The following is a 27,716-nucleotide window of genomic DNA, read 5'->3' as shown; positions in this document are numbered from 1 at the left end:
GGGGAGCACAGTTCCAGGGGTGCCCGGGGTGCGGAGGGCGTCAATGGCTGGTTTAGGGTGCCTGGGCAGGCCCCGCAGGCACGGCGCGTTTCCCGGAGCACAGGGACAAGAGCTGGCTGAGGACGACGGGCGCACCTGGCAGGCGCGGGGCGTTCCCTTGAAGGCTGCTCGCTTGCCAGGGACGGCCTTGGGGAAGGGCCAGCGTCGGCTCCCGCGTGCTGTGCTCGAAGGAGTCATTTCTCAGGGTTCACAGACCTTCTTTTCCAACATGGATTTCCCTAGCATTTATCCTTGTCCGTGTGCCAGTGTATCTCCAAGATGAAGGACCAGTTAACTAATGTATCTATCTAGGGCTGCTGTTTTATTTTGGTGGGACATTTTCTTTTTGTTTGAAAGTTTAAAAACTTAGAAATCCACCTTCTCCTCAGGTGGTCGTCTTGGTGCCTCGTTTTGTGATGGGGGAGGTGAAGTTATTCCTACAGAGTGAAAATGGGTGCTTTATCCTGGGTCTACTGAACAAAGTATTTTGCTAAGCTTTCCAACTTTATTTTCTCAAAAGTATCACCTGTCTGGGTACTTAAAATGTGTTGTAATATTATTAACTTTTAGTTTAGCACTGACACTGGAAATCCTGAAGGATGAGTGTCTTTCTTAAAAACTGGCGGATTGGTGTTCCTGGCCTTCATGGTGTGTTCTGATCTCCAGGTGGACTACAGTGGAGGCTTTGAGCCTTTCAGTGTTCTTCGCTTTAGCCAGAAATTTGTGGATCGGGTCGCTAATCCAAAAGATGTTATCCATTTTTTCCGGCACAGAGAGCAAAAAGAAAAAACAGGTAAGCTAGTTGTTTTTATAAGTTGATGCTCTTACAATGACTTATGTAGGTCGATTTTTAATAAGAGAAGTAGAAAATAATGTAAGATGTTTTAATACATTTTTTCTAATATCTTAGGCAACGTAAAGAATAGCTAAATCTCTTGCCTTCTGAATGTTAGCTATCATTTCCATAAAGTGGATGTCAATAAAGACATGGAACACTTTCTCTGCTAATGCAGGTTTTTCAAATAGTGCTGCTGAGTAATAATGTCTATAGACTTCAGAGGCTCATTGCGCATAAGAAATACCAGTTATTTACCATCGTTATTAATGTTCAGAGAGCATACTCTCAATTTTTGCATTAGTCAGTGTCCCAGCTTTAGGACGTACAGTGGTTTGGGAAGTGCCAGTCTCTTGAGGTAAGCAGTGTCCCACACCTGGAAGTTTCTGATGCTCCAGGTAAAGGCAGGCGCCCCTATTTTGACATTTACAAGACAGGTCATCTGGCTGAGACAGTGCTGCTTTATGAGAAATACTGGTCATATTGGAGGCTCTTCTCTTTGGAATTATTGAGTTAGAGAATATTTATGGAAAAATATGGCCCTTGCCTTCAAGTAAGCTACCTAGATTTTTACCAACCTAGATTTAAAAGGCTTCTCTTTTCAAATTTTCAGTATCAAATTGTGATCAGAAATTGGATTATGCTGCTAATTCATCCTGAAACAGTCATTCAGATATTTAAATGGAACTCATATAATACTGTTTGTTGTTTTTAAAGGAGGTACTGGGGATTGAACCCAGGACCTTGTACATGGGAAGCAGGCACTCAACCACTTGAGCGACATCTGCTCCCCATATGATACTGTACTGGGGGGAGAATCCATATCAGTGAATTGCTTTTTATGAAATAAATTTTTAAAATCTAATTTGATCTTTATAAACTGATTTAACTTACATTTTATATAAATGGAATCATACAATATATAGTACTTTGTCTGGTTTCTTTCATATTAGCATGTGTTCTTTTGACCCAATACAAATATCTCCTAACATTAATATTGTTCAATTTCAAAGAAAAACAGTCATATCTGCAATATTACCCATTTTCATATTTCACATGGGGTTTTACTATGCTATATAGTCCCACGTTATATTTTTTAGCTTTCCTTTTAGTAATATGCATGACCTTAAACTTTCCCTTTCAGTACCATATAATAGTTCTGCTAGTTACAGACATTATGATATGCTTTCACCTTGTTTATTCATATTCAAAGATCAGCAAACAATTTTTTACCAGTTCTATACAGCATAACCCTCAGCTTTCTATTCTCTAACCTCATTCTATTTTCTGATGACCTATATTCTGGTGAATAACTCCATGAGATTACATGATATATTTAGATGACAGTGCAGTCATCCAGTATTTGTCCTTTTGTGTCTGGCTGGCTTCACTCAACATAATGTCCTCCAGGTTGTCCATGTTGTCATATGCTTCACAACTTCATTTCTTCTTACTGCTGCATAATATTCCATCAAGTGTTTAGACCATTATCTATCTGTTCATCGGTTGATGGACACCTGGGTTGGTTCCAGCTCTGGCAGTGGTGAATAACGCTGCTGTGAGCATCTGTGTGCAGGTGTCTTCGTGTGGCTGCTCTCAGTTCTTCTGGGTGTGTACCTAGTAGTGGTGTTGTCAGATCACGACTAGTCTATATTCACCTTCCCTGAGAACTGCCGAACAGTCCTCCACAGTGGCTGTGCCATTCTGCACTCCCACCAACACTGAGTAAGTGTTCTTACCTCCTCACATCCTCTCCAACACTTGTAGTTCTCTGTCTTTTAAATAGTGGCCATTCTGATAGGTGTGGAATGATATCTTATCAGTTTTTTTCTTCTGTTGCATGTGCTTTGGGTATAAGGTCTTGTTACAAGGTCTTGAAAATGTTTCCCTACATTTCCTTCTAGTATCTTTTTTTTTTTTTTTTACGATTTATTTCTCCCTCCCCACCTGGTTGTCTGCTCTCTGTATCCATTCACTGTGTATTCTTCTGTGTCTGCTTGTCTTCTCTCTAGTGGAGAAGAGGTGCTAATTCTCTTGTGCCACCTCAGCTCCCTGGTCTGCCGTGTCTCTTATTGTCTCTCCTCTGTGTCTCTTTCTGTTGCACCATCTTGCTGTGCCAGCTCTCTGCTTGGGCCAGCTCTCCACTTGGACCAGCACTCCTCTGTGGGCCAGCTTGCCTTCACCAGGAAGCCCCAGGAACCAAACCCTGGACCTCCCATATGGTAGATAGTTGCCCCGTTGCCCAAGCTCCATCCACTTCCCCTTCTTCTAGTGGTTTTATGGTCCTGGCTTTTATATTTAGGTCTTTGATCCATTTTGAGTTGATTTTTGTATAGAGAGTGAGATGGGTTTCCTCTTTCATTCTTTTGGTTATGGATATCCAGTTCTCCCAGCACCATTTGTTGAAGAGACCATTTTGTCCCGTAACATGGACTTGGTAGGCTGTCAAAAACCAGTTGGCCATAGAGGTGAGGGTTTATTTCTGAACTGTCAGTTCTTTTCCACTGATCAGTTTGTCTATCTTCATGCCAATAGGATATGAGTTTTAATCAGTTGCTTAATGATGATGGTTTTTAAAAATTACGCATCCTTATCAATTCCTTGAGATTTTATGGGTGGGCATTTGTAAGAATACAGATCATAGAACTAGTATCTTATCTTTCTTGGGTTTCATCCATAGCAAATTTTGTTCCAGTGATTACCTTTTTGTTTAAACAGAAATTGCTCAGTGGAAACAATGACACTTTTATATGTTTTATTGAAAGCAGCTTCTGTAGTTTTGGTCCTTTTGTAGATTATGTAGCCTTTTGTAGATTATGTAGCCTTTCTGATGTTCAGTTTTCACATCTATAAAATCAGGATTATAACTGTTCCTGCCTTGTGTGATTGTTGGGAGGATTAGATGATGTACTGTATTTAAATGGCCTTCGCATAGTGTCATTTATGTAAAATACAGTATATTATAAAACGTGGTAATCATGTTTATTAAACAATGTTAATGATCCTGCTTTGACATCTAAAACACGACTTTTGTTCACTCTGTAAACGGCACACTGAACTTTGTGCCTTTTCACCTTCTAGACCTTTGCATCTACTTTTTCCTCTGCCTGAAATGATTATTAATGCCTCCCCCTGTTTTTCTCACTAAACTTCCCAAGTGACTGTCCTAGGCAAGAAGGAATTAATGCACTTGGCAGTACTTTTTTATTTATGCGGCAGTTTATGTTCTCTGCTTAAGTGACTTACTATACTTTTAGCTCATTTAGCCCAATTGAGATTTCTGTATAGTTTCAGGTAATTGAGATCTTTAGTCTATTATTAACATAAATTGACGATTTAGGCTTTGATCCTACTTTCCTACTTTTATGAATCATGAAAAAACACTTTTGGGAAACAGTTGTAATGTTCTCATTCCTTTCCTTTGCCTGTATCTTCTTCAGTAAATAGGACAATATAAGAACTCATTTTACCACTCTGCACACATTTCAGAAGTGTCTGCAGTTTCTGTCCATAGAGATTGGCATGATGTAGCCTGTTGGCTTCTAGAACGGAGCCTCCTCCTGCAGGTACTCTTAAATATGGGACCTCTAAAATGAGGGCGTTGCTTGTCATCCCTCTCCCCAAGTTCTTGTGAGATTTGTATGTGATAGGAAATACCAAGGTATTTTGGAGACGCTGTGTGCTCCCCAGCTCCGAGGCTCTCTGCTCAGCACCCTCAGGCTCTCGCTGTGAGACAGAGAGGACTGGTGCTCAGCGTGACGGTGGTGGGAAGGGGTGCAGCGCAGCGCTGGCCCTCCGCCGTTGGACCGGCCAGCGTCCAGTCAGGGCGCGGGAGCCACGGGGTCAGCTGAGGAGGGAGGGTTAGTGTGAAGAAGCAGGAGAAGCAGGAGACTGAAAAGGCACAGAGGCCTTCAGGAGTGCAGGGCTGGCCGATGGCGGCAGCCACCACACCAGGTCCCCCGGGACGAGCCCCTCCCGGGGCTGGCTCCAGGCCTGCTCTGGGTGGGCAGCTGGGGCCAGCAGAGGGCGAGGTTGCTGGGGAAAGCTTGCCTTCTGCAGCGCCGAGGGAAGCCGCCCTGCGCGGGAAAGCTGCCCAGCGCGGCCGCGAAAGCCGGCCAGTGCGGAGAGCTGGTGCAGCAGGATACACAGAAGAGAGAAAATAAGATGTAGCAAAACAGGGAGTTGAGGTGGCACAAGAGAGTAATCACCTCTCCCAGGATTGGTTCCCGGAGCCGCCTGAGAAGACAAGCAGACACAGAAGAATGCACAGCGAATGGACACAGAGAGCGGAGAAGAAGAGGGGTGGGAATAAATAAAATAAACCTTAAAAAAATAAAAGCTCAATGAGTAGTAAACAGTTTCTTAAAAGTTAGTTGCAGTGAAGACTCTGAACTGTGTCAGTGTATTTTTTGTACTGTTACATTAAAATCCAGGGAGCACGTGCAGCTCAGGTGGTTGAGCGCCTGCTTCCCATGCACAAGGCCCTGGGTTCAATCCCCAGTACCTTCTTAAAAAAACAAAAATCCATTGGCCTCTCTTTTTCTTTGAAAGGATATTTTACCCATGCATCATTTTGTAAGGTCATGCATTGGTTATTTGGTAGATAGTGGTTGACAGAGTTTTGCAGATCTTCAAATATAGAAGATCAAAAGGTTACATTTATAAATATTACCACTAATCAGAAAAAGTCTTTACTTATTGTGAATATATCAAGCTCTCAGCAGATAGAAATTTTCAAAATTCTAATTTTTGCTTGAGAGCTTGAATTTTATCATTGTACTCTTCTTTGAAGTGGCCCAAGTTTCACAGCTGTGGATAACCATGCGTGCCTGTTAGTTCTCTCATCAAGGGAACATGGCGTTTCACGAGGAAAACCCCTAGTTGAGCTGACCGTTCCCGCGAGTGCTCAGTGCTTTCCCGAGACTGCCGTCCTACATGGGAATGCACAAGAGCTGTATGTGTACTTCCCACATCTCAGAATACTAGAATTCTGTATCCAAGGATCGAGAGTTAATTAGATTAACACCTTTTACTGTTTCATCACAAGGGCATTCTTAAGTGAAAGTGCCCATTTTAAAAAACGGTGGCTACTTGGTGTCTTCTAGTGCAATTTCGTGCCACTGCCTTGATTCACTCCACACCACTGCAGTTTTACCCACTGTTGTGTTTGCATCATCAGTGCAAATGCTTACATAGAGAAAGACAATTTGCTTAGTGTTATTATGAGAGTGGTTTTGATTTCACAGACCCCTGAAAGGGTCGTGGAGACCCCCAGAGGCCGTGGACCACACGGTTAGAAACCCTGGAATGGGACTGGCAACTTGGAGATTCGAACAGGGAGTGCTCCTGGGGGAGGGACGTGGCTGTTAGCAAGAGGGGCTTGCTTGTGATTCAACCAGACTGTCAGGTGATAAAACTTGAGTTTGGCCCTTTCCTGTTATAAGTCATGGTAACTTTTTGAATGACTTCCCTTTTCTAGGAGAGGAGATCAACTTTGGGAAGCTTATCCCAAGGCCATCAGAAGGAACAACCCTACGAGTGGAAGACCTCGTGAGACAGTATTTCCAAACTGCAGAGAAGGTACCTTCTCAATTGCAGTTCACGTTTGGGATAATGGCTATCTTATAATAACAGATTTTAATTTAGGATATGCATCTGTAATTGATAGTTTATATAAAATGAATCCTCAAAATACTTCCATGAGGCAAATAATGTGACAGTTAATTACAGTTCAACATATTCGTTGTTGTATATCAAGAAAAATTAGTGCTTAATTAAGGTTAGTCATTTATGTTTTTAGTATACCTATTGCTGATATTATCTTCTTTCTTTGTATCTGTACTATAAAAATCTGAATCCAGGATTTAGTTTTCGTGCATTTGAATGTAAATTCAAAATTTCCTTACTAATTTAGCCACGTAAAGGTGAAGCCAGTCAAGCATAGTTATGAACATATACCACCCTAAGTCTGTCTGGTTGTATCACTTTCCTATTGCTGCTGTAACCAGTTACCACAAACTTAGTGGCTTAAAGAATTGCTAATGTTTTCTACATCTAGCGATTTGTATTAATGCTTCTCTTACAGAATGTGCAGCTGTCACTTCTGACAGAAAGGGGAATGGGTGAAGCAGTACAAGAATTTGTGGACAAGGAAGAGAAAGATGCCATAGAGGAATTAGTTAAATACCAGTTGGAAAAAACACAGCGTTTTCTTAAAGAACGTCATACTGATGCCCTAGAAGATAAAATTGACGAAGAGGTGAGTAATTTGGGGGCAGGTCATTCTGTTTAAGATTGTCTCTCCTTAAGAGTAGCTCTGAGCTTCTTTCTGATAAACCATTCTTAATCTCTCTGATTGTTTAGTTTCCTTATCTGTAAAACTGGGATAATAAAATAAAGGTAAAATTAGAAAATTTCCAAAACAGAACCTTGCTTATGGTTGGAACTCGATCAATGTTAGTTTTTGTGCCCCATAGATAATGTCTTCTCTTGAAGATTGCTAAGAGTGCTTTACATGGGGATTTCTGCTCATTTCAATTTTTTAGTTAAGTTGCAACTGATATTTTGAATTTAATGTAGAAAATGCACTCTTTCTAAGCATAAAAGCAGTGGGAAAATCACAGAGGAAAAGCTCTTTAGATTTGACTGCGTGGAAATTTTAAATGTTTGCTTGTCAAATTGTTTAAAAAAATTAAAAGGTATTGACACTGACGTGGAGAAACATTTGCAATAAGTGTGGGCAGAGAAAAGGTAAATGTTGTAGTTTGCTAGGCTGCTCAAGTAAACACCAGGAATGCCCTGGTTAAACAATGAGGATTTATAGCATACAGTTTCGAGGCAAAGAAAACGTCCAGACCAAGGTGCCACCAAGGCGATGCCTTCTCCCAGGACTTGGCTTTGGGGCGGCTGCTGGTGACCCTCCTTCACTGGTCGCAGACAGGACCATGGCTGTCTCCTGGCCTCTCACTTCGCAGGTGCCCTTTCAGCTTCTGTCTTCCGTGGCTCCCATAAAGGCCTCCAGGAACAGGATTGAATCCCAGGCTGACTAAGGCGGGCCACACCCTGAACTGAAGTGCCTGGTCTTTAACGGTCCTACTTCCAGTGGGTCCTCACCCACAGGAATGGGGTGAATTTAAGAACATGTTTTTCTGGGGAACATACAGCTTCAAACAACCACAATAAATATTCTTAATATAATTTTAAAGAAAAATACTAAGTATTTCCATAGGAAAATGAAAAAAGGATACAAGTAGGTTGTTCGTAAAGGAAACGTAAATGGATGTTAAGCATATGAAAGTGGTGTTTAGCCAAGGGTACTCAAAAAAATTCAAATTTAGATTTTTCTTTTTTTCCCAAATTGAGAATAACTTAGTCTGCTTCTGTTAGGAGTATTAAGTTTGAGCAGCCATACTGAACAGCAGAGGTTTTCACACTAAGTCAGCCCTGGAATGTTATCCTAAGGAAATGGTGAGATAGAGCTTTGTGTATGGCATGATTCACCGTAGTATTAATCAGTGGGGAGAAATTGGAAATGTTTTGGTAAAATACACAATATAAAATACTATGGGGCATTAAAAATTCTGCTTAAAAAAAAAAAGTGGAAAAATGTTTCCTATAAATATAATTTTAAGTAGGGAAAGAATTCCAAAGATGCAGAACTACACATGGTATGACACCAATTATACTTATTTTATCTTATTTTTTTAATATACTTTTTTTTTTAAAAGATACTTAGATTACATAAATGTTACGTAAGAAATATAGAGAATTCCCATATGCCCCCTTACCAATCCCACACCTTCCACATTAGCAGCATCCTTCATTACTGTGCTACGTTTATTGCAATTGATGAACACATTTTGGAGCATTGCCACTAAGCATGGACTACACTTCACACTGTAGTTTATACTCTCTCCTGCACAACTCTGTAAGTTATGACAAGATATGCAGTGGTCTGTGTCTGCCATTGCAGTGTCATTCAGGACAACTCCCAAGTCCCAAAAATGCCCCCATATTACACCCATTTTTCCCTCTCCCCTAGAACCTCCAGTGGCTGCTGTCTCCACATCAATGATATAAGTTCTTTCATTGCTAGAATCACAGTAAGTCTATGCTAGAAAACCAGTAAGTCTACTTTACTCCATGGTTGATTCCCCAATCCTGAAGATTCTGGGATGGTGCTGCCCACTCCACCCTTAGTTGAGAGGGGCCTTAGATCCCAGGGGGCAGATGGGTGGAACTATCTGGGCTTGTAGTTGTAGACTCTCTCTGTTCCTTGGGGTGGTCTTTGTCCATCATGGTTTCCTTGTTTGTTGTTCTGGTTGAGAGTGGATGTTGTAACTCTGTTGAGATTCAGGGCCCAGCTGGCACATGGACAGTCCAAAGATTTGGTCATGAATTTATTGACTGTAGTACTAACTATAGGTTCACATAGAAGGGGCAGAAGAGCCGTGTGTAGGGAAAGCACTATTGAGTCCAACTCTGTCACACTGGGGAACATAAATTCCAAAGGAGGGCCAACTGGCAGGGTGCCAGACTCCTGAGCTGTCTGCCCTGCTTATGGTATCTGCATCTTTCCAGACCTCTAGGGAGCCCTGCTATTTGGGGTAGTATCTACTTTGGCAGTCAATGAGATCTTGCTGAGATGTGCATAAGGATAACCTCTGGAATGACCTCCTGACTCACTTGGAAGTCTCTTAGCCATAAAAACCCATTTGTCTTTACCCTTTCCCCCTTTTGGTCAAGGTCTTTTTCCAGTTGCATTGCTAGTTGGTGCTTGCTCAGTGCCAGGGAGGCTCATCCCCAGGAGTCTTGTCCCATTCCGGCGGGGGTGTGTGTGTGTGTGTGTGTATGTGTGAGGGTGAAGGTAATGCATTAATATGCTGAGCTTGTCTTAGAGTGTAAGCTTATTTCATATGTGTCTGTGTCTGTATGTGTGTTAAAAAATGGAAGAAAGTAATCAAAACATGTTCTTAGTTGTTATGTTCAGATAGTGAGATTATAGGGGATTATTCTATAGCTTTTCCAAATACCTTCTAAGAAAAAAAAAATAGAAAAAACCAAAATGTTATTTTAAAAACTCCTTCCCAGCAAAAGTTGCAACCAAGGATTCTTATCGAGCAAAATGCTTTTTCAAAAACACGAGTTTCCCAGATAAACAAGAACTGAGGGAGTTTGTCACCACTGGACTGGCCCCACAAGAGATGCTAACGAGAGTTCTACAGGTTGAAAGGAAAGGACTGGGCAGTCAAAGCCTCACAAAGAAACATGAAAAAATGTTCAACATCACCAGTGATTGGGGAAATGCAAATGAAAACTACAATGAAATATCATTCACACCTATTGGAATGGCCACTATCAAAAAGATAGAGAACTACAAGTATTGGAGAGGATGTGGAGAGATAGGAACACTGATGCACTGTTGGTGGGAATGTAGAATGGTACAGCCACTGTGGAGGACAGTTTGGCAGTTCCTAAGGAAGCAGAATATAGACTTGCCACGTGACCGTGCAATACCACTACTGGGTACATACCCAGAAGAGCTGAGAGCAGTGACGTGAACAGACATCTGTGCACCTGTGTTCATGGCGGCATTATTCACGATTGCCAAAAGTTGGAATCAACAGATAAATGGATAAACAAGCTGTGGTGTATTCACATGACGGGATATGATGCAGCCATAAGAAGAAATGAAGCTGTGAAGCATATGACAACATGGATGAGCCTGGAGGACATTATGTTGAGTGAAGCCAGCTAGATAGAAAAGGATAACTACTCTGTGATTGCATTACTATGAACTAAATACATTGTGTAACATATTGTATGATTCTGTTTATAGCAAACGTTAATATAAGTCAATTTATAAAGGTGAAATCTGATTAGTGGTTATGTGGGACTAGGGTAGGCAAGCTAAGAAATGTGTAGTTTTTCTTTTTGGAGTAATGAAATTTTAAAATGTTTTGTGATGATGAATGCACAACATTGTGATTATACTAAAGCCATTAATTATACACTTCGGATAAATCATATGGTATGTGAATATATCTCAAAAAACTGCTTAATTAATTGTGCAAGAATAGACAGCAATAGCAGCTATGTATAGCAGGGGAAACAGATTGAGAGGTGAAATTTTTTGTTTGTCTTTTTTTTATTATTGAAATAATGAAAATGCTCTAATAATGATTGTAGTGATGAATGCACAACTATTGATTATACCAAATACCATTGCTTGTATACTTTTTGGATGAATTGCATGATTTATTAAGATACACCAATAAAACTGATTTGTAAAACAAAGAGATGTGTAGAACCTGAAAGCTTCTTACCACCTTCACTACTGCCAGGTGGCCAAGCCCCTGCCCCTCTCAGGTTAGTCCGCTAGGCTCCTAGCTGTCTGCTCTTTCTCTCTCTCTCTGTCTTTCTCTCTCTCTCTCTCTCTCTCTCTCACACACACACACACACACACACACACACTCTTCAGTTGTCCTCAGTTCAGCTGTCACTGATCCTAAGGAATTTCAGATCGTGCCACTGCTGCCTAAAACAACAGCCCTGCCCTTGCTCAGCAGGCACATTGTATCGGGCCGTCTCGCCGCCTCTGGCTCTTGCCTGCCCAGCCACCGGCCTCTGGTTAGCTCTCAGACCCCAGCAGGACGCTGCCCGGGCTTTGCCCGGCTTTTCCTTTGGGTGGAATGCTTTTGTGCAGTTGTGGTTCAGCCCGACCTCCCAGAGCCTTTGCACACGCGTTCCCGTTTCCACGAGGCTCTCCTGAACTTTCCCTGGTACTTCCTTTCCCTCTTCCTGCTTTGTTTCCTCTGAGCACGTACTCCTTCTGCAGAGATTTTACAAGATTTCATGTTTGAAAGGACCTACAAGACTCTGCAAACATACTCAAGGTTTTATTAAAGGCAAGGATATGGCGCAGCAGGAAGGAGAGTGAAGGCATCGGCCTCGGGTCTGAATCTGTGGACCCACCACGGGGCCAGGGCCGAGCACCTGGGGCGGTCAAGACAGACTCCCAGGGAGTGTTGGCAAGCCATGCCAGCTGCTGTGCGGGTGGAAAACGGTCAGAAACGAGCACTGTCTAAATACATCTTAATGCATTTGGTTGTTTTTGCCTCCCCCTACCCCCTGCTAGAGTGTTAATTCCTTGAGGGCAGCATTTTGCCCTGTCGTATTCTCAGATCCTGCAGTAGTGCCTGGCACACAGCAGGTGCTCAGTAACTATTTGTTGAATAAATTATTGAGTAGATGGAGTTTCTCTCCAAGTACATAACTATGTTAGAAGAGCTTGGTAAGTAGAAGCATTCAGAAGGGAATCTCATCCCTCGCAGTACCATGGCCGTGGTCAGCAAACAGTAAACATTCGATCCCTGAGTTTAGATCAGAATGAATCTTCAGATACCGCTGGAGACCCACTTCAGGTCCTATTTCAGAGCCTCCTGGGGGTCTCACGGCCAGCTGCAGAGGAATGGCTCATAGCAAGTTAATACTCAAGCCTTTAACCGGTTTTACCAAAGCCTAACAGTCAGGCTATTAGAATTTTTTTCAAGTGATGTCTGGAAAACTATTACTCAGTGACATGGGACATTTTGGCAGCAGGAATATAATTTTGCTTAGGACCAATATATTTTTATTTTTTAGTGCATGTTTCTGAAAGTGTACGTCACTAAGAAAATGTGGTTTCTTTTATTACTCTTTTGTGAGCTAAAACTAAGTTAAATTTTCATAGTTTTGAAAGCATTTCTTAATCATTTGTAGCCTGTTTTATCTTTACATAACTAGAATAAGTGACAGATCTGTGGTTTCCTTTGTTACATTCTAGGTTCGCCGTTTCAGAGAAGACAGGCAGAGAAATGCTAACGAAGAGGACGATGAAGTTCGCGAGGTAATTTTTCTGCTTACTGTAGTTGGTTAAGCTGCATCACCACAAGTTATTTAGAGCGGTCGGTCTCCAGGCCCAGGTTGTGGGTGGGGATGGGCAGGGGTGAGGGAGGACGGGCCATGGGCCCGTGGGTGCCCCGGGTTGGCTGCAGCGCTGATTCCCGGGCCTCCTGTGGGCGCCCCTCCTTTTCCACGCCTTTGCTTTGGTGCTTGTCTCAATCTTACTTAATTGGGGGAGGGTGGTATTTGTAATAAGAGCTCTTACGATAAGATTATAGTCTTATCAGGTAAAAATGATATGTAATTGCTATCAAACATCTTTTTAGTATAAGATAGCTCACCCTACAGAGCTGATATTATTTTTGGGAAAAAAAAAAAAGAATCTGTGTTGTGGTTAGTGTTGTGAGTCCATGTGCCACTTCGTGGGCTCTGGAATGCTGAAGGTAGCTCCAGCGCCATCGAGCGCCGTCACTGTCTGCAGCTGGTGAGCTGTGGGTTAGCAGTCATTTACTTAAATTTGAGGCCTTTCTCTGGTACTTGGTGCATTTGTTATTGAAATGTATTTTCTTATTTTCTAATTGTCCCTAATGTTTTATGATTTCTAAATAAGGTAAGGTTGTCTTGACGGGAAGTCGCCCCTTCAGCTGAAGCGGTGCAGCTTCTGAATCGTAGGGCCACGCGGTTCGCACAGAGGCGGAACACTTCACACGTCCTCATGTTAACTCCCCAGGTTCTGGTGTTGTCTCTGCTCTAATTAAAAAGAAATTAATAGGAGCGCGGTTCCTTTGTTTAATAACATTTTAATTTACTAACACATTTTAAATTTAATATATTTTGCCTCATTTTTGGTACACTCCTCAGGAAAAAGTCAGTATCTGGGCGCTAAAAAGGAAAAGATCCTCCCTAAGGAGACAGGGGCTCAGTTGCTGCTCCTTTTCCTCGGGATTCTTCCGAATTAATCCCTGAGTGGTAGTCGGTCTGCTGATGACTTCTAGCTGACTCCACTGTTTCCTCGACACAGAAAAGTCAGTTTTCCAGCAGTTCTTCTGGGCCATCTCTAGAGACAAGCATGTGCCAAGGCTCTTCTGTCTTTTCTTTTTTCAAAATAAAACTTCCAAGTATTTATCTGATCTACTTCATTTCTTATTCTAAACTGGCCTTAAGGATTTTGGACCTGATTGTAAATCTGATAAAAAAATATCACCTGGGATTTTAGGGCTGGGAAAGTTGACAATTTTGGTGATGTGTTTTTCATTCCTCTTTTTACAAAAGTTTGAAGTTGTGTTTATAAGGCGAGAAGTGCAACCCCCACCCATACTGTGTCCCAGTTCATTAGAAAGTATAGGCTCCAGTAACTCAGTTATAGCCTTTCCCCTAAAAAGAATATGCCAGAATAATCTTCTGAATGTCTAGTTTTTACTTTTGCACATTCCTTCTCCTTATACTACATGTGTCATCTCCGTGGAGTAAGGGCAGGATATTTTCCAACATAAACTAACGTTACTAGCTGTGGTGCCAGTGTCAACTGCAGTTTCTTGCACCCCATTCCTTTCCTTAATAGCCTTCAATGATTGATTGCAGAACAAAAAGCCACCACCATCTACTGTTTCATGCTCTCCTTTCCCAGTTCTCCAAAATACAGTGTATTGGGAAAACCAGAACCAGTTACCTACTTGGTTTTATTTATTACTGTTTTTTAGGGGGAAAGGGAAGTGACATTTATCACATTCTTTTTATTGAGTGCCTTATACTATCTTAATTCTCATTTTAAAAATGGGTAGACTATGACCAAAACTCTGGATAATAACGTGAATTCACTGCATGGCCAATGAACAGTTACAATTTTAAAACTTGTAAAACTGCAGTGCATCACATCAAAATCACTGTTCATAATAAACAGATGTAACTGCTATATGTTTTACAGGATTTTTTTTTTTGAGGCTAAGAATAAATAGAGAAATAGATAAAGGATTCCTCACCACATTTATTATATTTGTATTCCTCTTACAGGGTGCTCTTAAAATAGAAAAGAATTTGCCAAATGGCAAGAATGAATGCTAGGAAGAAATGATTCCTAGTTCTTGTATCATCTGCCTTAAACTTAATTTAATTGCCCCTTTCAGTTTTACAGATTACAGAAATAATTCTTTACAGTCAGTGCTTTGTGTATGAAACTACTAACCCCAGTTTTCATTCATCTTTAAAGCAGAGTAAAAGTAAGCATTTTGTACAAGGAAGGTAGGAAAAAATATTTAAAATTTTAAATGGGAATTTTCCAGAGGAAAGAAAATTTGGGTTTAGATTTCAGCCATATTTTAAAACATTAGCAGGTAATTAGGGCTTCCTAGATAATTTTTCAGCATGTCAGAGGATGTTATGAATTTTGTTATTCTCAGCATACTATTTAGAAGTTAAGAAATAGAGTTTGAGACTTTCCCAAGCTATGTACAGCTTTGCAGAATTTTTTTAGCTTAGACTATGAATCCCAGTACCATGCTTAAACTATTGAGACAAAAGCATTAGTGTTTCCGTTTAAGGGGGAAAAGTGCTTTAAAGTCCCTTGTTCAGGTGGAAAAACTCTTAATTATTTTTTTTAATTATAATTTCTCATTAAAAGAAGAAGAAGAATTTCAGAGGTTCCAGGAAGATGGTGTTGGAGTAGGTAGACAGGGCTCAACTTCACGAAAACTGCGGAGAAAGAGCCAGAAGCTGCCTGAGCGGCCTGCTCTGGGGGTCAGCAGACCAGGACAGTGCCGCACACCTCCAGGAGGGTGAGGGACAAGGAGACGAGGAAGCCAAAACACAAACGAGAGCACCAAGCTCCGTGGCGGTGGGAAGGGCTCCCCTCCCGACCCAGGATACTAAGCTGAGGTAAAACCCTGGCTCACTGCAGCCGACAGAGGGGAACAGACAGCTGCCTCCCTGTCAGCTGTCCCCAGAGAAAAGGGAGGGTGTGTCGGAGGGGAAGAGGGGTTTCTCTTCAGTGAGTTTGGCCAAGAGAGCCCACTTTGAATCTCGGATCTGGCTGGACCAGAAGCATGGGCAGGTGGAGGCTGAATGACACCTCCCTGGAAAGGCTGGCTGATGAGCGCCACGTGCTGGCCAGCCAGGAGGTAGCAAGGAGGAGAACTGCTTTTAGGTCTCTCTGTAGCTCTAATTCCTGAGAGAAGATCTGCTCCCCAGGAGTGAGTCCATGGCCTGATTTTAGCTGGGCAATTTTAAATAGTTAGAATAAGCTGAACCAAAAATCAAGGAAGAGCTTTGGAAAAACAAAACAAAACACTAATATATTCAAATTCCTAGAATCAGGAAAAAAATTACAAGCCAAACAAAAAAACTGGAAGAGATGGCCCAGCCAACGGAACAAACCAAATATCCTAAAGAGATTCAGGATTTAAGACAGTTAATCAATGAAAATCACACAACTTTCTTAAAGGGAAAGTTGAGGGAAAATATGACTAGAGATAAAGGATAAGAAGATACTAGGTGAGCAAAAAGAACAATCTTAAAACTTATGAAGAAAAGTAGTAGCTTATGGGAATGAAAGACACGATGAATGAGTTTAAAAATGCATTGGAGGAAAGTGGACTTGGCCCAATGGATAGGGCGTTCGCCTACCACATGGGAGGTCCGTGGTTCAAACTCCGGGCCTCCTTGACCCGTGTGGAGCTGACCCATGTGTAGTGCTGATGAGCACAAGGAGTTCCCTGCCACACAGGGGTATCCCCCGCATAGGGGAGCCCCTCGTGCAAGGAGTGCACCCTGTAAAGAGAGCCGCCCAGTGCAAAAGAAAGTGCAGCCTGTCCAAGAATGGTGCCGCACACATGGAGAGCTTATACAAGATGATGCCACAAAAAAAGAAACACAGATTCCCAGTATCACTGATAAGGATAGAAGCGGTCACAGAAGAATACACAGCGAATGGACACAGAGAGCAGACAACTAGGGGGGGAGGGGTAAGAAATAAATCTTTTAAAAAAATGCATTAGAGGGGGAGCAGATGTAGCTCAGTGGTTGAGTGCCTGCCTCTCATGTACTAAGTCCTGGGTTCAATTCCCAAAACCTCCTTTAAAAAAATTGAGGCACATAACTGCAGATTTGAATTGCTTGAAGATGGAATTAGTGGTTCTGAGGAAAGAACATCTGAACTGGAAAAGACAGGAGAGCAGAAAGAGAAAAGAATGGAAAAAAAATGGAACAGGGTCTCAGGGAATTGAATGACAATGCTAAACACACAATATTCATGCTATCGGTGTCCCAGAAGGAGAAGAGAATGGGAAAAGAACAGAAAGAATATTTGAGGAAATGATTGGAAACTTCCCAACCCTTATGAAAACATAAACATCAATATCTAAGAAGGACCACACACCCCAAACAATAAATCCAAATACACTACTCTGAGACACCTACTATTACGAAAGATGAATACCAGAGATAAAGAGAAGATTCTGAATTCAGCAACAGAAAAAGCAAAGCATCACATACAAGTGAACCTCAGTAAAATTAAGTGCCAACCTCTCATCAGAAACCATGGAGCCAAGAAGAAACTGGTATGATGTGTTTACGGTACTGAAAGAGAAAAACTGCCAGCCAAGAATACTGTACTGGCATAACGCCTTAAAAAAATGAGGATGAGTTTAAAGTCTTCACAGACAAATAAAAACTGATAGTATGTTACCAAAAGACCAGAATTGCAAGAGATACTAAAGGGAGTACTTTAGCCTGAAAGGAAAAAACAAGGGCGAGAGACTTGCAGAAGGGTGTAGAAATGAAGATTATTAGAAAGGTAAGTTAAGGGGGAAAAAACAGACAATAATAAGATACTACAACGGAAAGCCAAACTATAGAATGGATGAAGGAAGTTATGCCTTTTTGGTAATAACGTTGAATGTTAATGGCTTGGATTCCCCAATCAAAAAACATAGACTGATAGAATGGATTTTTAAAATGAACTGTATACAAGAGACTCACCTCTGACATAAGGACACAACAAAGTTGAAAGTAAAAAGTTGGAAAAGATATTCCATGCAAATAGTAATCAAAAAAGAACTGGAGTAGCAATACCAATATCGGACAAAATAGATTTTAATTGCAAAACTGTTATAAGGGATAAAAAAGGTCATTATATATTAATAAAAGGTGCAATTCACCAAGAAGAAATTATAATAAATACTTATAATTAATATTAACCTGAGTTAATACATGATACATGTATTAACATGAGACATACACGGTCAAAACTGAAGGGAGAAATAGATGACCCTACAATAATAGTTGGAGACTTCAGTATACCATTCTCAGTATTGGATAGAACAAGGTAAATAAGGATAAATAAAGCAGAGAGCTTGAATAATATGATCAGTGATCTAAACCTAACAGACATTTCTAGAGCATTACACCCCAAAACAGCAGGATATACATTTTTCTCATGTGCTCATGGACCCCTCTCCAGATAAACCATATGTTGGTCACAAGACAAATCACAGTAAATTTTATAAGATATTATTCAAAACACTTTATCTGATCATAACAGTGAAGCTGGAGATCAATCAGTCAATGCTTACAAAAAGAGAGTTAAAATTGAAGATCTAACTGCACACCTGGAGCAGCTAGTAAAAGAATGCAAACGAATTCCAAAGCAAGATGAAGGAAAGAACTAGTAAAGATCAGAGCAGAAATAGTTGAAAGCAAGAACAAAAAATAGAATAACAAAACCACAAGTTGATTCTTTGAGAAGATTAACTAAGTCTACAAACCCTTAGCCAGACTAACAATAAAAGAGAGAAGATGGAAAGAAATAAAATCTGACCCCAAAGAAATAAAAGAGATCATAAGAGGATACTGTGAATAGCTGTATGCCAACAAACTAGGCAATGTAGACGAGATGGACAAATTCCCAGAAACACACAAAGACCTCACCAGACGAATCCCAAGTGAAGAGACGAGACAGTCATCAAACACCTTCCAAAGATGAAAAGGCCAGGACCAGATGGCTTCAGAAGTGAACTCTACCAGTCGTTTAAAGACAGTCTAACACCACTGTTGTTCAAGCTGTTAAAAACATTGAACAGAGCATGACCAGATTCATTCTATGAAGTCAACCCTTCAGAAGTGTGAAAAACACTCTTAGTCTGACCATGGCCCTAGTTTCCCAGCCTCTGGTCATTTCAGTGTTCCTTCTGCATTTGAGGCTGGGTTGATATCTCCTTTCAAAGCATACTCAGGACAGCGTGTTTTCAGATCTCATGAAAAGTATATGGAGCCTCATCTTTTTTTTTTTTTTTTTTTTAAAGATTTATTTATTTATTTAATTCCCCCCCTCCCCTGGTTGTCTGTTCTATTTGCTGCGTCTTGTTTCTTTGTCCGCTTCTGTTGTCGTCAGCGGCACGGGAAGTGTGGGCGGCGCCATTACTGGGCAGGCTGCTCTTTCTTTTCACGCTGGGCGGCTTTCCTCACGGGCGCACTCCTTGCGCGTGGGGCTCCCCCACGCGGGGGACACCCTTGCGTGGCACAGCACTCCTTGCGTGCATCAGCGCTGCGCATGGCCAGCTCCACACGGGTCAAGGAGGCCCGGGGTTTGAACCGCGGACCTCCCATATGGTAGACGGACGCCCTAACCACTGGGCCAAAGTCCGTTCCCTGGAGCCTCATCTTTGTCATCTCTTGACCTGCACTCATGAGATAAATTCTTAGAAGTAATATATTTTAAATATACCAGTAAACCTAAAGGCCCTTGCAAAGAAAAGCTCATGTGAAAATGTTCTTTGAATGTAATGAGATGATGAAAGTGAAGATACAATTTTTTGGCAAAAGCTTAAATGTAGAATTTGGAAATGATGGTTGGTAATTCAGTCCGAGAAATAAAATAATAATAGGGCATCTGCATTTTGAATTTTGCTAGGTACTGTCTGGTAGCTCCAAAGATGTTGCACCAATTTTCATTTCAACCAGTTGTGCATGGGACTGTTTATTTCCCCACATCCCTGTCATCATGATCTTTTACTGTTAAGCTGGTGCAAAAGGAATTGCAGTTTCAGACCTTGAATTTTAAATCATTATAACTGGGCTCAAACACATCTTTATTAATCAAAATAGAAGCCATCATAATCACCACATTTTTGCCAACGAGAGATAAGTTTTTTTATTCCTGTAGTGTAAAAATTTGTGCTTTGGGATTCAACAAACTATTGGAAAGCATTTTCTACATCCTGCTGGTTATAGAAGCGTTTTCCTCGCAAAAAGTTGTTGAGATGCTTGAAGAAGTGGTAGTCGGTTGGCCAGAGGTCAGGTGAATAAGGCGGACGAGGCAAAACTTCGTAGCCCAATTCGTTCAGCTTTTGAAGCGTTAGTTGTGTGACATGTAGCCGGTGTTGTCATGGGGAAGTGGACCCTTCTGTTGACCAGTGCTGGCTGCAGGCGTTGCAGTTTCAATACATCTCAGTGGTTTGCTGAGCATACGTCTCAGATGTAATGGTTTTGCTGGAATTCAGAAAACTGTAGTGGATCAGACCAGCAGCAGACCACCAAACAGGGACCATGACTTTTTTTTTTTTTAATTTATTGAAGCATATCACTCATACATAAAAATACATGAACAGTAGTAATAATAGTTGTGAACTTACAAAACAAACTGTATAACATCATACAGGACTCTCGCACCTCGCCCTACCACTAATACCTTGCATTGTTGTTGAAACTTTTTAATGATTACAGAGCATTGTCAAAATATTACTACTAACCAAAATATTTTCTCCAAGCCCTTTATTACTACTACTTATATCATTTATATATGAACGTACAAAAAGAATAAGTAAAAGTTGTGAACTTACAGAACAAACAAGCATAACATCATACAGGGCACCCATCATCAGCCCTCCACCAACACCTTGTTGTGAGATGTTCATTACAAATTATGAAAGATATTGTCCAAATCTTACTACTAATTATAGTCCTTATCTTATATTTGGAGTACTTTCCCCCCAACCCATCCTATTATTTTTTAAGTATATTTTTTAATGACAGAAGTTATAAACTTACAAAACAATCATGCACACGAATAGAATTCCCAAGCAACACCCCTCTAGCAATACACCACACTGTGGTGTGGAGCATTTGTTACAAATAATATAATATCATCTGATTGTTACCATATCCATAGTGTATATTCGCTCACATTTTCCATACTACCCCAGTATCAACGCAGTATATCTTTGGCATAGATGCAAGAATATTTTTTTATTACAGCTAGCCACAGTCCATAGATCCCTCCAGTTGTATCTTTCCCATGCTTCTCCACATTCCCACCACCTGGCAATAGTGATGTACGTTTGCTCTAGCTCACAAAGGACACTCTTGCATCTGTGCCATCACCCACAATTCTCATCTACCTCTTGGTTTACTGTGCTGTTCTGTAATTGGCATTTACATACTTAGACTACCATTTTCAGCCACATCCCCATTTATAAACTAGCTGTTACTGTGTGTTACCATCTACTCTACACATTTCCACACTTTTATAGTAAAGCTAATTAAAACTGCTATGTACATTAAACATCAGTCGTCCATCTCAGTCTTCCTTTTATCTCCTTTAAGAGTTCACCACCCACCACCAGGTCTTGAAGCTGTGTTCCTCCAACTTCTTCTGGAAGCTTTATGGTTATTGCTTTTATTTTTAGGGTTTTGATCCATTTTGAGTTAATTTTTGGATAAGGTGTGAGATAGGGGTCCTTTTCCTTTCTTTTGGCTATGAATATTCTGTTTTTTCAGCACCATTTGTTGCATGGACTGTTCTGCCTGAGCTGTGTGGGTTTGACAGGCTAGTCAAAAATCACCTGACCATACATGTGAGCGTCTGTTTCTGAACCATGAATTTGGTTTCATTGGTCTGCATGTCTGTCCCTATGCCAGTACCATGCTGTTTTTACCACTATAGCTAGGTAACATAATTTAAAGTCTAGAGAGGAAGTTCACTTTTCCTTTTTAAGTTGTTTCTGGTTATTCAGGACCACTTACCCTTCCAAATAAATTTGATAATCATGTTTTCAATTTTAAAAAATGCTGATGGACTTTTTAATGAGATTGCTTTGAACCTGTATATCAGTTTGAGTAGAATTCATATCTTAATGATAATTAGTCTTCCAATCTGTGAGCATGGAATGTTCTTCCAGTTATTTAGGCCTTTTTTTATTTCTTTTAACATTGAATTGCAGTTTTCTGAATACAAGTGCTTTATGTCATTGATTAAGTTTATTCCAGAGTATTTGAGTTTTATCTGTCATATTTTATTTTCACCACTCTTTTGACACTTTTAGTTACTTTTATTGATATAGTCTTCATTTCTAGACTTTCTTCCAAGCCCCTTTCTCCTTTGTTTTCTTTTCAGGCTCTAATATACCCTTTAGAATTTCCTGAAAATCTGGTGTCTTGCTTGGAAATTCTCTCAGTTTCTGTTTACTTGTGAATATTTTAATTTCACCCTCCTTTTTGAAAGACAGTCTTGCTTTATATAAGATTCTTGGCTGGAAGTCTTTCTCTTGTAGTATCTTAAATATATCACACCACGTCTTCTTGCCTTCATGGTTTCTGGTAAGAAATCAGCACTTGATCTCATTGGGTATCCCTTATATGTTATGCATTGCTTTTCTCTTGCTATTCTCAGAATTCTCTTTGTCTTTGGTGTTTGACATTCTGATGAGTATGTGTCTCAGCATTGGTCTATTTGGATTTTTTCGGGTGGGAGTACATTGTGCTTCTTGGACATGGCTATCTATGACCTTCAATAAGGTTGGGAAATTTTGTGTCATTATTTCTTCAAATATTCCTTCTGCCCCTTCCCCTTCTCTTCTCCTTCTGGGACATCTGTGACATGTATGTTTGCACGTCTTTTGCTGTCATTTAGTTCCCTGAAACCTTGTTCAATTTTTTCCATTCTTTTCTTCATCTGTTCTTTTGTATGTTCACTTTTAGAGGCCATTTCTTCAAGCTCACTAATCCTTTCTTCTGCCTCCTCAAATCTGCTATTATAGGATTCCAGTGTTGTTTTTTAAATTTCATTTATTGCACCTTTCATTCCCATAAGATCTGCTATTTTTCTATATATACTTTCAAAATCTTCTTTGTGTTCATCCAGTTTCTTCTTAATATCCTTAATCTCTTTAGTCATCTCATTGAATTTATTAAGGAGATTTGTTTGAACATCTATGGTTAGTTGTCTCAATTCCTTTATGTCATCTGGAGGCTTATCTTGTTCCTTTAACTGGGTCACAGCTTCCTGTTTCTTGGTGTGAATTGTAATTTTTTGTTGGTGTCTTCGCATCTGGCTTACTAGAGTATTTTTTCCGGGTGCAGTTTTTCTCTTTAGTTTAGGGCTTCCCATCCTTTCCCCCTTGCTGGTTGTGCAGTAGGAGCCAAGGATGTAGTTGGTGCTATAGCTGTGGAGGCTCAAGCTGCCCTCATTGCACCAGGGACCAATGAAGCTTCTCCCAACTTTCTCCTTTGCCAGGGGTAGGGACTGAGTCATAGCTGTGTGGAATAATCCAAGTTGTGCAGGCCTAGACTGTCGTTGCCCAGAGAGACTGATGAAGCCTCACGCCCCTTTCTCCCCTGCCTGGGGCAGGGATGGAGCTGCAGATGGGAGCAGCAATCTGTGCAGAGCAGGTCTGGGATGACTGCAGTTGCCCCAGTAGGCTTCTGATTGTTCAGCCTGTGCCAGCCAAAGGTACCTGCAGTTACCTGGATAGGCTGGTGCAGGGCCCCCAGCCTCCTCCCTGCCAGAGGCGGGGCTGACGCCTAGGCGGGCTGCTGGCTGATCTGGGTGAAAGAAACTGCTTCTTCCCATCACTATGACTTTCAGTCAGCCCGGCTTCCCCTCAGGCTGGGCCCGAGTCAAAATGGTGTCTACTGGCCTCTTTCCGACTTGGGCAAATTCACACCCCAGCTGTTCCCAGGGTTGTACCTTAGCCAGCTGAATCCACAGTCGGTAGCTGAAATCGGTGGCCAACCATCTCCTCCTCCCCTGTTTCTGGGAAATGGAGCTTCCAATTCTAGCCACAGAATAGCTCCTAGGGCAGCTTGTTTTGCCAAAGCAGGACAATCACTGGCCTCCATGGCTTGGCCGGTAATTTCCTGGAGAGGCTGGCGCGGGTCCCCCCAGCGCCTTCCCTGCTGGAGGTGGGGCTGGGGCCTAGGCAAGAGCTGCAATCTGACCTGGATGGAAAGAAGCCGGTTCCCACCAGCACTGGGATTTTCAGTCCACCCTGCTGGGGAAGTTAAGATGGCGGCCCCTGGCCTCTTTCTGACTTGGACAGGCTCAAACTTTAGCTGCTCTCAGGATTTACTCTTCAGTAGCTGAAGCCATGCCCAACCATCTCTTCCTCCCCCGTTTTCGGGAAGTGAAACTTCCAGTTCCAGCCGTGGAACAGCTCCCGAGGCAGCTTGTGCCTCCAGTGAAGGATGGGTACCCGCCTCCGGGGCGTGGAGCACTCTACTTAGGAGTCTTCTCTGCAGATGGGCAGTCTCCTCCTCACATTCCTTCAGTGATGTTGCAGGATGCTCTTCTGGTCTCCTGGAGCCCCCAAACAGGTGCATCACCTAGCTCAGATAGCTCTGGGTGTTTGCTAACTGCTCTGTAGCAGGAGCTGACTCTGGGAGCTTCGTACTCTACCACCATCTTGCTGACTATGACCTTTTTTTGGTGCAAGTTTGGCTTTTGGAAATGCTTTGGAGCTTCTGGGTCCAGCCACTGAGCTGGCCGTTGCCGGTTGTTGTATAAGATCAACTTTTCATCGCATGTCACGATCTGATCGAGAAATGGTTCCTTGTGTAGAATAAGATAAGATGACTCTTCAAAATGACGGTTTTTTAAAATTTTCAGTCAGCTCATGAGCCACCCAGTTATCGAGCTTTTTCACCTTTCCATTTTGCTTCAAATGCTAAATTACCATAGAATGGTTTACGTTGGGTTCTGTGGCAACTTTTCATGTAGTTGTAAGAGGATCAGCTTCGGTGATTGCTCTCAATTGGTCTTTGTCAACTTCGGATGGCTGGCCACTGTGCTTCTCACCTTCAAGGTTCTCCTCTCCTTTGCAAAACTTCTTGAACCACCACTGCACTGTGCATTCGTTAGCAGTTCCTGGCCATATTCATTGTTGATGTTGCAAGTTGTCTCCACTGCTTTATGACCCATTTTGAACTCAAATAAGAAAATCACTCTAATTTTCTTTTTGTCTTAAAATTTCTATAGTCTGAAATATAAAATGAAGAGCAAGTAATAAGCCATTAGCAAAAAAACAAAGTGAGAAATACACGTTTAAATGGTGTATAACATAACCACATTTATTTAAGAATGTATGCCAATATTAAATGGCAAATTTCAACAGTGCAAAACCCTAATTACTTTTGCACCAACCAAAAAACATTTGAACTTTACAGATATAAGGAGAGAGGTTCTTTCTGTTGTTTTAATTCATACTTTCATTATTCATGCGTCTGAACAATTTCATTATTTGTAAATCATTCATGCCCCCTCCCCCCTCCTCCCTCCTCCTAGCTCCCTCCTCCGCCTCTCCCTCCTCCACCTCTCCCTTCCTCTCCCTGCCTCTCTCCCATGTCCCCTCAGGCCGCCCTTGCCCCAACCTGCCCTTAGTGTCCCTTAAAATGCCCTCGCCCCGACCCACCCTTGGTGTCCACTCAGGCCACCCTCTCCCTGACCCGCCCTTGGTGTCCCTCAGGACGCTCTTGACCCAGGCTGCCCTTAGTGTCCCCTCAGGACGCCCTCGCCCTGACCTCTCTCCTGCGTCCCCTCAGACGCCCTCGCCCTGACGCTCTCTCCCGCATCCTCTCAGGCCATGAGCAGGGCCAGAGCCCTGCGGTCCCAGGAGGAGGACTCGGCCGCCTTCAGCGCTGACGACCTGATGAGCATCGACCTGGCGGAGCAGATGGCCGACGACTCTGACGACGGCGTCCCAGCAGCAGCCGGCAGAGGGCGAGGCCGCGCGAGAGGCCGCGGCCGCGGTGCACGAGGGCAGAGCCCGGCCCTGAGAGGAGGCTCTCAGAGAGCACGAGGTTGCGCTGGGCACGCGCGGAGGCGGGCACCAGGGTGGGCAGGGGCGCGTCCTGCGGAGCCGGGCAGGGGCGTCCGCCTGCGTCGTCTGTTCTCAGCTCAGGCGGGCTTTCTAACGCAGCCGTGGCGCAGGCTCCGCACGTGGGCGCTCCTGGCTCTGAGGCGTTTTTTCATGGCTTCACTGGGTTTCTCACCCGGTACCATGTGGACTCACGTAATGCCACGTTCATGCTCACGTGCGCAGAGTAAGAGCGAGGCCCGTGAATACGAGCTGTTAAGGGAGATGGCTCGCTAACAAGCAACAGCAGGGAAACCCAGTCCGTAAAAAGATTATTTTTGTTATTGCCCTGAGTTACAAATGCCCACTTGCTATATAGTGGTCACTTTTTTAAGTGGTCTGGATAAAATTTGTTTAAAAAAAAACTATTCCAAAACAGTTTGATTTCTAGAAACAGTCGTTGATGTGAATACCACCAGTGTATTTAGTGTGACATGTTGTCACTGAATAGTCAAAACATAGAAAATGGCCACCCAGTGACTTCCTGATGTAGTATATAAATCCATCCCTATGGCTATTTAAATTTTTTTTATGAAAATGTTTGTCCACAGGAATTTTAAGCAGATAAAATGGGTAGTGATTTAGTTAAAAATCTGCAGGGAGAGAAATCCTTATATTCTAGTGATAATTCTTTTCTTTTATATATGTACAAAAGTTTTCCTTAGATTTTAACTGGAACAATATGAATGAAATGTATTCTAGGAGTAATCTCTGAAAATTGATCCATCAGTCTCTAAAGTTTCTTCTTATATATAATTCTTTGGCTTTTTACGACTAAACTGTGTTTTTAAATTTTTACATTTTTTTTTTATTAGAGAAGGTGTGACCTTATAAAATTGTGCATAATATGTAGAATTCCCATATATCACCCTTCTTCCAACATCTTGCATTGTTGTGGAACATTTGTTACAAATTATGAAAGAACACGTTCAGACTGTTACCACTGACCACGTCCACAGCTACGTTTGGTATATCTTGTCCATACACGCCCTTGCTATTAACGCCATGTATTAGCGCTGTGCCTTTGTTACAGTTCATGGGACAGCGCGCTCATCTTTGTTCTCTTGACCACAGTGCGTCTTGCACGCGTGGCTCACTGTGTTTCACAGTCCCATGCCTTGTACATCCGTCCAAAGCCTACACTCAGAGGCTCTGCCTTTCATCACAGAGCTGAGCAGCACTGCCCCAGTAAGCCCCTGGCTCTTTTCCTTATCCCTAAACTCTATTTTGACATAACGTTAAATTTCGTTTTGGTGTGTTTTAATTTAAAGAATGAAGAGCACCGTAGCTGCTGATGGGTTTTTACTGACTTTTCTTTCTGGGGTCTGTTCTAACCACAGGCGCTGGTCCGGGGACCTCGACTCGGGGCAGAGGCTCGGCACCGCCCAGGAGCATGTCTATTCTAGATGGTGAGTCCAGGCCGACGACCTCGCAGCGAGCGGTTCCTAAGACCGAGGAAGTTGTCCTTAGCAAACCCCATTGCTTGTTCCCCATCATGGTGGAATTAGAACGGTTGTTAGGATCACAGGCTAAACATTCATTAGAGCTGTTGAGGACGGTAAGTCTTAAAAATTACTTTTTTAATTCCTTTTAGACAAATTTGATTGTTCACTTTATGGATGGCTCACTAGAGCACTGAAAAGGGCGATGCGTTATAGCAATGGTGGTTGAATGGAGAAGGCTGCTCTGCTTTCCTCCCGCTGCGCTCACCTGCACCTGCTGTTGGTGTGGGAAGTCACAGGGCATTACAGTTAGGATACTTGAATTAATTTGCGTATGCCCTTTGGCCTCAACACAGGGGAATCTATTAAACTACTGTTTTTTTAGGAGGCACGGCAATT

At 42.1% G+C, this 27,716-nt stretch overlaps 1 protein-coding gene across 2 annotated transcripts in view; it reads left to right on the top strand.

The window, feature by feature from the left end:
- The window catches only part of MRE11 (MRE11 homolog, double strand break repair nuclease), an 85,874-nt gene that overhangs the window by 41,122 nt on the left and 17,036 nt on the right, over positions 1 to 27,716 (top strand). For both annotated transcript variants that reach the window (XM_004448191.4, XM_004448194.4), the window contains exons 11-16: positions 706 to 832; positions 6,354 to 6,454; positions 6,960 to 7,133; positions 12,699 to 12,761; positions 25,600 to 25,819; positions 27,216 to 27,284. In XM_004448191.4, the coding sequence (XP_004448248.1) occupies positions 706 to 832; positions 6,354 to 6,454; positions 6,960 to 7,133; positions 12,699 to 12,761; positions 25,600 to 25,819; positions 27,216 to 27,284 (754 nt within the window). The remainder of the gene's footprint in view (positions 1 to 705; positions 833 to 6,353; positions 6,455 to 6,959; positions 7,134 to 12,698; positions 12,762 to 25,599; positions 25,820 to 27,215; positions 27,285 to 27,716) is intronic.

The sequence above is a fragment of the Dasypus novemcinctus genome, chromosome 27, assembly GCF_030445035.2.
Source record: "Dasypus novemcinctus isolate mDasNov1 chromosome 27, mDasNov1.1.hap2, whole genome shotgun sequence".
Classification (NCBI taxonomy): Eukaryota; Metazoa; Chordata; class Mammalia; order Cingulata; family Dasypodidae; genus Dasypus; species Dasypus novemcinctus.
Note: the sequence above shows the minus strand (reverse complement) of the source record. Positions and strands in the feature narration are given on the sequence as shown.